The 11,850-nt window shown below is 48.9% G+C and overlaps 1 protein-coding gene across 2 annotated transcripts in view; it reads right to left on the reverse strand.

The window, feature by feature from the left end:
* The window catches only part of FAM3B (FAM3 metabolism regulating signaling molecule B), a 43,336-nt gene that overhangs the window by 16,684 nt on the left and 14,802 nt on the right, over positions 1-11,850 (reverse strand). For both annotated transcript variants that reach the window (XM_040483882.1, XM_040483881.1), the window contains one exon: positions 9,778-9,901. In XM_040483882.1, coding sequence (XP_040339816.1) covers positions 9,778-9,901 — 124 coding nt within the window. The remainder of the gene's footprint in view (positions 1-9,777; positions 9,902-11,850) is intronic.

Raw genomic sequence — 11,850 nt, forward strand, 5'->3', positions numbered from 1 at the left:
TGTTGCGTTTTTTCCCTTCCTTCAGTCTTTTTTCCCCTTCTCTTCCTCTTTCAGTTTGGGAATTTCTATTGACATATCCTCCAGCTCCCCAACTCTTTCCTTTCTTGTATCTGGTCTACTGATGAACCCATCAAAGGTGTTTCTCATTTCTGTTACAGTAATTAATTTCCTTTGCTTCTTTCTTAGGGTTTTCATCTCTCTGCTGACATTGCTCATCTGTACTTGTATTTTGTCCACTTTTTCAATTGGAACCTTGAGCATATTAATCATAGTTGTTTCAAATTCCTGGTCTGCTAATTGCAAAATCTCTGCTATGCTTGAGTCAAGTTCTGATGCTTGCCTCGTCTCTTCAAACTGTGCTGTTTACCTTTAGTGTGCTTGTTACTTGTTTCTGAAAGCTAGGCATAGTATGCCAGTTAAAAGGAACAGAGGTACCCTGATGAACCTGGATGCAAAAGTCCTCAATAAGATACTAGCCAACCAGAGCCAACAATACATTAAAAGAATTATTCATCATGATCAAGAGGATTTATACCCAGGATGCAGGGCTGGTTTGATATCCACAAAATAATCAATGTAATACATCACATCAATAAAAGAAAGGACAAGAACCAAATGAGTCTCTCAATAGGTGCAGAGAAAGCACTTGACAAAATACAGCATCCTTTCTTGAGAAAAACCCTCAGAAAGTAGGGATAGAAGGATCATACCTCTCAAGATCTTAAAAGCTGTATGTGAAAGGCCCACCGCTAATATCATCCTCAATGGGGAAAAACTGAGAGCTTTCCCCCTGAGGTCAGGAACACAACAGGGCTGTCCACTCTTGCCACTGTTATTCAACATAGTTTTGAAGTCCTAGCTTCCGCAATCAGACAACACAATGGCATAAAAGGCATCCAAACTGGCAATCAGGAAGTCAACCTTTCACTCTTTACAGATGACATGATAGTCTATATGGAAAACCTAAAGATTACACCAAAAAATTGCTAGAACTGATCCATGAATTCAGCAAAGTGGCAGACTATAAAAATCAATGCACAGATATCGGTTGCATTTCTATACACCAATAATGAAGCAACATAAAGAGAAATCAAGGAATAGATCTAAAGGAGGCCTTTTAATAAGTAAATAAAAATCTAAGGTTAGAAAGTCATGTCATAGTTACAATTTACAATTGCACCAAAAAGCATAAAATACCTAGGAATAAATTGAACCAAAGAGGTGAAAAATCTATACACTGAAAACTATAGAAAGCTCATGAAAGAAATTGAAGAAGACACACACAAAAAATGGAAAAATATTCCATGCACCTGGATTGGAAGAACAAATATTGTTAAAATGTCAATACTACCCAAAGCAATCTACATGTTCAGTGCAAGCCCTATCAAAATAACACCAGCATTCGGGGCGCCTGGGTGGCGCAGTCGGTTAAGCGTCCGACTTCAGCCAGGTCACGATCTCGCGGTCCGTGAGTTCGAGCCCCGCGTCAGGCTCTGGGCTGATGGCTCAGAGCCTGGAGCCTGTTTCCGATTCTGTGTCTCCCTCTCTCTCTGCCCCTCCCCCGTTCATGCTCTGTCTCTCTCTGTCCCAAAAATAAATAAACGTTGAAAAAAAAAATTAAAAAAAAAAATAACACCAGCATTCTTCACAGAGCTAGAACAAACAATCCTGAAGTTTGTATGAATCAGAAAAGACCCCAAATAGCCAAAGCAATCTTGAAAAAGAAAACCAAAGCTGGAGGCATCACAATCCCAGACTTCAAGCTGCATTACAAAGTTGTAATCATGAAGACAGCATGCTAGTGGCACAAAAGCAGACACTCAGATCAATGGAACAGAATAGAGAACCCAGAAACGGACCCAGAAATGTATGGCCAACTAATCTTTGACAAAGCAGGAAGGAGTATCCAATGGAATAAAGACAGTCTCTTCAGCAAATGGTGCTGGGAAAACTGGACAGCGACATGCAGAACAATGAACCTGGACCACTTTCTTACACCAGACACAAAAATAAACTCAAAATGGATGAAAGACCTAAATGTGAGACAGGAAGCCATCAGAATCCTCAAGGAGAAAATAGGCAAAAACCTCTTTGATCTTGGCCACAGCAACTTCTTCCTCAACACATCTCCGGAGGAAAGGGAAACAAAAGCAAAAAAATGAACTACTGGGACCTCGTCAAAATAAAAAGCTTCTGTACAGCGAAGGAAACAATCCGCAAAACTAAAAGGCAACCGACAGAATGGGAGAAGATATTTGCAAATGGCATATCAGATAAAGGGTTAGTTTCCAAAATGTAAAGAACTTACCAAACTCAACACCCAAAAACCAAATAATCCAGTGAAGCAATCAGGAAAAGACATGAATACACGCTTCTCCCAAGAAGACATCCGGATGGCCAACTGACACATGAAAAAATGCGCAGTATCACTCATCATCAGGGAAATAGAAATCAAAACCACAATGAGATACCACCTGACACCTGTCAGAGTGGCTAACATTAACAACTCAGGCAACAACAGATGTTGGCAAGGATGCGGAGAAAGAGGATCTCTTTTGCACTGCTGGTGGGAATGCAAGCTGGTGCAGCCACTCTGGAAAACAGTACGGAGGGTCCTCAAAAAACTAAAAACAGAACGACCCTATGACCCAGCAATTGCACTACTAGGTATTTATCCAAGGGATACAGGTGTGCTGGTTTTTAAATTTTTTTAATGTTTATCTATTTTTGAGAGAGAGAGATAGAGAATGCAAGCCATGGAAGGGCAGAGAGAGAGGGAGAAAGAATCTGAAGCAGGCTCCAGGCTCTGAGCTGTCAGCACAGAGCCTGATGCAGGGCTTGAACCCACCAACCGTGACATCATGACCTGAGCCAAAGTCGGACACTCAACCGACTGAGCCACCCAGGTGCCCCCAGGTGAGCTGTTTTGAAGGGACACATGCACCGCCGTGTTTATAGCAGCACTATCGACAATAGCCAAAGTATGGAAAGAGCCCAAATGTCCATCGATGGATGAATGGATAAAGAAGATGTGGTATATAGATATAATGGCATATTACTCGGCAATCAAAAAGAATGAAATCTTGCCATTTGCAACTACGTGGATGGAACTGGAGGTTATTATGCTAAGTGAAATTAGTCACTCAGAGAAAGACAAAAATCATATGACTTCTCTCATATGTGGAATTTAAGGTGCAAAACAGATGAACATAAGGGAAGGGAAGGAAAAATAATACGAAAACAAGGAGGGGGACAAAACATAAGAGCCTGTTAAATACAGGGAACAAACTGAGGGTTGCTGAAGGGTTATGGGTGATGGGCATTAACGTAGACACTTGTTGGGATGAGCACTGGACATATACATAGGGGATGAATCATTGGAATCTACTCCTGAAATCATTATTGCCACTATATGCTAACTTGCATGGAAATGAAAAAATAAGTGAATAATTTTTTTTGAAAAAAAGGAACAGAGGTAAATAGAACTTTAGCGTGAGTGTTTATGTTCACCTGACTAGGAGTGAGCTGTGTTTGGTATTTGCTGTGGGCTGTAGGTGCCAAAGGCTAAAATTTCTCTCCTATGTCTAGGATATGCCTAGAGACTCTTTTTTAAATTGGGTTTAGCCTTGTGGTTCTTTTACGCTGTAACCCTGTTATTTTTTTTTTTTTGAATGTTTATTTATTCATTTGGAGGGACAGAGAGAGAGAGAGAGAGAGAACAGGAGGGGGAGAGAGAGTGGGAGAAGAGAGAATTCCAAGCAGGCTCAATGCTAACAGCAGGAGGTCACGGGGCTCAATCCCACGAACCATGAGATCGTGACCTGAGCAAAAATCAAGAGTCAGATGCTCAACCAACTGCAAACCCCTGTTATGTCAAAGGAGCTTCTTTTGTGTGACGTTAAGATGTGGGGGAAGGGGAAATGTACAGTCCCAAGACTGAGTCTCAATCTTTTGGGGAGCCTGTGCTACTTGGGCGGTGGGCTTCACCAGAGGCCATATTGTTTCTTTGACCCCTTAGGCGAGACAGGAAGGTTAGAGGGGGGCTGGTTGAGAGGGGGCCCCTCTGGTGTTGGGTATTTTTCTCCCACAGGTCGGTTAGTATCAGGGAAAACCCACATTGGTTAGACTCTGGCAAAAAGTTTTTCTTGAAGGCAGGCCATCCATCGTGAGGGAGAACGGAGCCCTGGGGGCATGTTTCAGACCAGCCGGTTTCCCTTCCCCCTGACAAAAGCAGGAGGGGATTTTTTCTTTGATCTTTACTCTGAGAGCCTGGTGGGGTTCCTGGCAGAAAAACGCAGGAACGTGTAGGGATTCCTCCAAGGTTTGGCCCGCAGGAGTTTTAATCTCCCAAAATGGTCCAAAACCCCCGTCAGCAGCAACTGACCAATTGCCCCTGAAGGATTCCTGCCTGATGCTGGCTCCAAGCCGACGTGGGATTCTGGGGATCTGCCCGTCTCTCCCATTTTCAGGCCGGGGGTTTGCCCTGTGACCTCAATTCTCGGGTATGTGTATGCTTTTATGTCTAGCATAAAAATTGGAGGTTTATGTGCCGTGATCCAATCTAAGAGCTGTTTCCCCTTAACTGGCAGCTTTCGGACCACCTGCTATTATGCGAGACCTACTAGTTATTCGTCATACCATCATACTTGGGTTGTTTTCTGGTTTTGTTGCTTTTTAAAATTTTAAAATTTTGCTTTCACTATACAGGTTTTCTTCTTTCATTTTTTTTTTTTAACGTTTATTTATTTTTGAGAGAGAGAGAGACAGAGCACAAGCACGGGTGGGGCCGAGAAAGAGAGGGAGACACAGAATCCGAAGCAGGCTCTCGGGTCTGAGCTATTAACACAGAACCCGATACGGGGCTCAAATCCACGAACCACGAGGTCATGACCTGAGCCGAAGTTGGACGCTCAACCGACTGAGCCACGCAGGCACCCCATACAGTGTTTCTGGCTTTGTTAAAGGTCATATATTTTAAAAATAGCATTTTAATAAGTGAACAGATAAAATACGGAGAAGATTTTTTACAAACACACAAAAAAGACTACTTTAATAGGTAAAGAATCTTGTAAACCAATAAAAAGGTCAGTGACAGAGGTGAAAATGGGCAAGAGATACGAACAGACAGTTTACAGAAAATCAACACAAAGGCTCTTAGCTTAAAAGATCCTCAATTCACTCATGGCAAAAGCAATGAAAGTAAACATCTCATCTGAGACTTCAATTTCTATCTCCCAGAGAGGCAGAGATCAAAGTCTCTGTCAACATGCTGGGCTGGACAGACCATGGGGGAACGGTCATTCTCACTGTGCTAATCTGAATCCTCTGAGAAGCAGCTATCCGAACAGGATAAAATGCACAAGAATTTGTATCAGGGGAACTGCCTACAAGAGGAGAGGGGGAAGGGGCTGAGTTAAGGGGGGAGAGCCATCAGACCGCAATACGAGTCTGACCCTAAGCCAAAGACAGGGGGACGGAGCCTTGCAGTCTCTGGAGGGTTCAGCAAGGCCACTGGGGCATCTGGAACCCAAGCCGGCCATCGGCAGAGCCTGACTCTCCCAGGAGTGGGTTTGCCTGGTGCCCCTCTGCTCACACGGATTTTCTCCTTCACCAAACTCTCCCCTGAGCTCCTTTTTTAACTAGGCCTGACTTCGAACGTTGTGCTCATGTCTGCATTGTCCAATTTTAGAAGAACTCTGCTAAGTCAGTTTATCTGGGTCCCCCTCCCTTTGATAGCTGATCACCCTCCATATCTGGTTGGGTTTGCTATCCAGGTGGTGTCTGGTTGCCCAGCCCGCCTTCAGCAAAACACAGGAGGGGACCAGGAAAGTGGAAGGTGCCATATCTTAGAAAAAGGAGTTAAAATTTCAGAGAGGGAGACAAGGCCGTCCCAGGATGACGGTGGATGGGGGTGCCAGACGGCAGCTGCACGGTGACCCAAGAGCAACCTGGCTGACCCAAGTGGGTCGGAAGGCTCCAGAAGAGGAACTTGGTGGATATCTGATGGGACATTAGATTGGTTTTTTAACTAGAAGAACATTTTGGGATTAAACTGATGTAAGTAACAGAAAACCAAGCAAGCTGACAACCAACAAAAAGACAAGGAGACACGATGGTTGTACACGATGTGATTCAGCCATGAAGAACCTTCACTTAGCCGTGTTTAAAAAAAAACAAACAGAGAGTCCCGGGTGGCTCAGTCGGTTGAGCATCTGACTTCGGCTCAGGTCGTGATCTCACCGTTCGTGAGTTCAAGCCCCGCGTCAGGCTCTCTGCCATCAGCACAGAGCCTGCTTCAGATCCTCTGTCTCCCTCTCTCTCTGCCCCTCCTCTACTTATGCTCTCTCTCTCTCTCTCAAAAATAAATAAATATTAAAAAAAAAAAAAGGCAAAAAAACCTGGAGGCCACCATTTGAATATATCCCTAGATCAACCATCACAGTCACGTAACCAAAACTTGACACGGAGACACTGACTCTGACCTTAAAATGTGACCTTTCCCCACATCCGGGTGACTTTTCAGCTGCGAACAAGTAAGGTCATGCCTCCGGAAGGCATGGCCGTCTCCAGTGACAGTGACCCTGGACAACAATGCACTAACTCACGCCTGCCTCGTAAACGCCGCTGCGACTACTGAGGCCTGGGCCTTCCAACCATGGTCGGTTGGGAGGTCTCCTGTTCTCCAACCGTTTCCCACTCAGTAACACACTCATATCAAGGAAAAGTCCTTTGGATTTTCTCTTGACGGTCTTACTGATGCAAATGCTGGGGTTTGATCACGCTAAAAGGCGTGGGTCAGGACCACGGTGTGGAGGAAGACAGCAATGGGCGGTGTGGGGGGACCGCTCACCTACTGAGTGGCCGGCCCACTCAGTAGGGCCAGTCTGAGGCTGCCATTAGAGATGGGAAGTAAGGAAAGAGGCTGCTGAGAGATAGAAACTGCTGTCCCTGGGGCCGGCACGGCTGCGGTGCCCAGTAAGGGCTGGTGGCACTAAGGAAACGAGCAGCAGAGAGCCGCCTTGTCCTTCTACATAAATTGGATTTTTTCTTCATATGATGATCACCACAACCCAGCACTCTTGCTCCGTGAGTCGACTGCAAAAAAACCACAACGCTATGCCCGGCAAGTGACGCTCCGTAGGCCTCTGCCTGGGTTTACTCCCCTGTCCCTTTTAACCTGCTTTTATCTGAGTCTATCCTGCTTTGCACCACGCCGTGTTCTGAAAACCATCTGGAATACTGTTTGAAAGCAGGTGAGCTACATTTGGGTCCCGCCTATTCATATCGTGAGTTGTTCCGTTAGACTACTGGACTCAAGCCAGTCTACCCAGCACACCCTGGACTCCAGGGCAGAATCCTGGCTCTGCCATGAGCTCTGAGTGACGAGGGGCAGGCTGCTGAATCTGTGAGTCGGTCCCCTTGACTGTGCCATGGGGATGACAGACGGGACACCTCACAGGAAGTCGCCTGAAGTTAACACATACGTGCATTAGTGTGTCCTAGGTTGGCATGAAGCCGTTGTTTTGGGACCATGGTCAGGGGAAGGCTTCAGGCAGTGTGGACCAGTGGGAACCCGGTGCTCTGGGTCTAATTTGGAACAATTCCCTTCTGGTGACGTGATTCTGGGTGAGCATCCCTATCCCACTGTCCCTACCCCTCCCAGGTCTCCCTCTTCTTCTTTTTTTTTAAGTTTACTCCTTTAGTTTTGAGAGAAAGAGAGTGCAGGGAAGGGGTGGAGAGAGAGGGAGACAGAGAATCCCAAGCAGGCTCCACGCTGTCAGCGCAGAGCCTGACGTGGGGCTCGAACTCACGAGCCGTGAGATCATGACCTGAGCTGAAATCAAGAGCTGGACGCTCAATGGACCGAGCCCCCCCCAGGTGCCCCTCCTCTCTTCTCTACCACAGGCTCCTGCTCAGTTTTCAAGCCGAATCCCCACCTTGTCTCCTCCATGGACCTCTCTGGCAATCCCATTCAATGGTACATTTGCTTCTGGAATATTCCACAACCACCCACAAAATCACCATGTCGCCTTCACCACGGAAGACTGAAAAATCTGTTCTCTCCCAAGTATAACAGTTCTTGGTGGGGAAGGAGGGGCTTGGCCCCCAGGAGACATGCGGCCGTGTATAGAGACACGTATGGCTGTCACAGCTGGACGGGGTAGCCTATGGTATCCAGCAGCTGGATGTCTGGGATGCTACTGAACCCACGCCACAGACAAGGTCATTGGTCCACAGGGTCAGCGGTGTTGAGGTGGAGAACCCTGAACTGTGACATCAGCTCCTTGAGCACAAGAGCCATGTTTACTGTCACTATTCTGCCACCGAGTGCCCCACCCGGGGGGGTTTGTGTGAAGGAATGTTTATCGATAAGCCCCCTGGGGCTGAGTAAAGCGGGCCTTGGGTGAGTGAGGGACCCCCAAAAGGCAGTGTGCTTTCTATCCAGTCCCCGTACGGAATGGGGAATGTGCTGAGACCAGGCAAGGGGGGGTGGGGGGTGCCGAGTCTACGGCTCATGCCCTGGCGTGCTACGCTCCTTGGGAGGATGAGCTAAGTGCAGAGATGACGAATTAAAAATTGGAGAGGGACGTGCTTCTCTCGCAATGAACCAGCCAGCAACGAGAAAGGAAGGCGAGCCCAGTTTTGGGAAAAGGGTGGATGATTGGGAAAGACTTCCTCCTCCGTGTTGGGGAAAGCCCACGCTCTCTCTCCTTTGTAGTAACTATTCATGGCCTAAGCATCCTTAAGCTAGGTGTTACGGATTGCGCTGTGGCCTCTCAAAATCCACATGCTGATGTCCTAGCTCTCTGTACCCCAGAACGTGACCTTCTTTGGAGGAAGGGCCTTTCAAGAGGTGACTAAGTTAACATGAGGCCATTAGGGTGGTCCTACTTCATATGACTGGTGTCCTTTTTAAAGGGGGGGGATTAGGACACAGACACACACACACACACACACACACAGAGAAGACAGCTCTTTGCAAGCCCAGGAGAGAGGTTGGGACAGACTCCCCCTCACAGAGGGAACCAGCCTTGCCCACACCTTGACCTTGGGCGACCAGCCTCCAGGACTGTGAGAGAATGAATAAATGGCTGTTGTTTAAGCATCCGGTCCGCGGTGCTTTGGTAGGGCCACCCGGGCAGAGGCAAACACTAGGCCAGGGCAGTTCTAAGTGCCGAGATTTATTTAAGCTATCGTGGGTCAGGCCGTCAGGAAGGAGGAGGTGTGGGCTGCCAGGAGAAACAACATCTACTTTAACCCATGAGGGTGAGGGCCATAAAAACAAAAGGGTGGCTCAATCGGTTGACTTCGGCTCAGGTCACGATCTCACAGTCCGTGAGTTCGAGCCCCGCGTCGGGCTCTGTGCTGATGGCTCGGAGCCCGGAGCCTGCTTCGGATTCTGTGTCTCCCTCTCCCTCTGCCCCTTCCCTGCTCACGCTCTGTCTGTCTCTCTCAAAAATAAATAAGCAGTAAGAAAAAATGTTTTTAAAGAAGGAAAGCAAGATGGCATCTGCTGAATTCTGGCATGTCTATGGCTTTGGAGGGCTGTGCCACGTGTTCGAAGCAGGGCACAACATGGAAGCTCGGCGCTGTCCCACCCGCAGGCAAATAAGAGCTCAAGGCGGGGACACCCCCCACCACGGGACACAGCAGCTGTCGCCCCCATTCCCGCTTGGACTCCCAGCCTTTGCCTTTCCCTCTGAGGGCACGCATGCCGCGGGGCTGGCCCCGGGGAAGGGAAGGCATCATGTGGGTGTCCTCATCACGGGTACTCACAGCTCGTCTTCAAAGCAGATTTTGGCATACTTGTCCCTGCCGCCCCCGCTGAGCAGGCGGTAGGCGTAGGTGTCCGAGGGGCACGGGGTCCAGTGGTCACATTTCTGCCTTTTAGGGGCTGGGGCTGCAACAAACAGGAACATAACGGTTAGCATCTTGCAGGTACTTGTCAAATGGACCCACTACTCGACCGTGAGCAGTGGCCCTTCCATCCCAAGACTCCACCCTGGCAAGTCCCACCTGGAGTGGGGAAGGGAGTCACCAACTTTGCATTGGCAGCGTCCGAAATCCCCCTAGAGCTACAGCTGGTTTAACCTGCATGTGTCTTTTTTTTTAATGTGTATTTATTTTTGAGAGACAGAGAGACGGAACACAAGTTGGGGAGGGGCAGAGAGAGAAGGAGACACAGAATCGGAAGCGGGCTCCAGGCTCCGAGCTGTCTGCACAGAGCCCGACGCGGGGCTCGAACTCACAAGCCGTGAGATCGTGACCTGAGCCGAAATCGAAGCTTAACCGACTGAGCCACCCAGGCGCCCCTGATCTGTGTTTGTCTTAAAATAACAAATCCGCACAAGGGAGAGGATGCTGGGCGGGCATAACAATTTCAGAAGGTGAGGGAGCCCCTGCCCAGGGCCGGTTCCCTCACTGACATTCTTGGCACACAATATGGAAAGAAAGCTCCCTTGGGTCGAAGGGGGCTGGTGAGCAAAGCGACAGCCATCTATGGAGCATCTACCCAGCTTCTGCATTCTGCATTTACACACACACACACACACACACACACACACACACACACACACCTGCTCTGGCCACGTGACCCCTTTCCTTCCACATGAGCCTGAGACACTGAGTTTTTCCGCCAGGGGGCGACGAGGTCGGCGCTGGCAGGCCATAGAGATGTCTCCCCAGCACCCCTACCTCACAGGGGCGGCACCTGAGGAGCCCAGCTGGCCTTGGGACAGCCCCGCGCCCCTCCCTCTGCTGGGTGCCATGTGGCCGTCCCTACCACGTGCCCTTCTCTGTCTGCCGTCGTCCACAGAACCCGCCGTGCTGTGCCCAGTTCAGATTTAAATCCCAAGTCCCCCTCTCGCTTGTCCAGTTTGACCAGAGGTGTGATCCGTGCCTCTCTGACTGAGGACGCACGGCTGTGACAGCCAGGCGGGTGGTGAGGCCCTGGGAGGCCCTGCTGGCGGGAATCCGGGTGCAGACACGCACGGGGAAGGTCCGGAGCCGGACGGGGCAGAACTGCTCGGGGAGCACAGGGTTAGGTGCCCCGGCTGGGGATGGGGGCACACGGAGCTCTCCAGGGAGCGCGTGCTCCATCCACATCTTCCCCTCCCTCCTCGCCTGCCCCGCCCCTGAGACCTCCCCGCTGCCCAGCTCTCTGTTCTCTTTTCTTTCTCTTGGCCCTCAGCTTATCCCCCAGTCCCCTTCCCCCAGGAGACGGTGACTGTCTCCTCTCCGCCGTGCTCCCAGCCCCTGGGTGGGATGTGGGAAACGCAGCGGCTCTACTCTCAGTCGACCGACTGAGTGGGCATCTGCGCCCCCCGGGTGGGGGAGAAATCTCCTGACTTCAGAGACGCCGAACTCTGTCCCCACCCCGCGCCCCATGCGAAAGCCGCGAGGGACCGTAAGGCTTTCTGGACACGTGTGGCTGCAGGCCCCCGTCCACCTTCACCAACCTTGCTTCCTATTGAGTCTACCTTTTAACACAAGAAAGGACCGTGGGGTTTTTTACCTTTCCTTGTTTAATTTCTGCCGGAGAAAAATAAAGTGAAAGAAAAAGGAAAGCAGTCCCCATGTTTTCACTCTAAACAATCTTGAGACTCTTTTCGGCGTATCTTCCTCCAGACTTTTCTATGCATGCAGAGGGCATCTGCAAAGTTGGTAAACATAGGTTGTATGTATATATTCAAGCAGTCCGTTACTTCCATAAGTGTTCACATAATGTACTTAATACATTTTTTCCCCAATCTCTAAATTTATTTTATTTTTATTTTTTTTTAATTTTTTTTTTCAACGTTTATTTTATTTTTGGGACAGAGAGAGACAGAGCATGAACGGGGGAGGGGC

Source organism: Herpailurus yagouaroundi, unplaced genomic scaffold (assembly GCF_014898765.1).
Source record: "Herpailurus yagouaroundi ecotype Mexico unplaced genomic scaffold, PumYag 162, whole genome shotgun sequence".
In the NCBI taxonomy this organism is placed as follows: domain Eukaryota; kingdom Metazoa; phylum Chordata; class Mammalia; order Carnivora; family Felidae; genus Herpailurus; species Herpailurus yagouaroundi.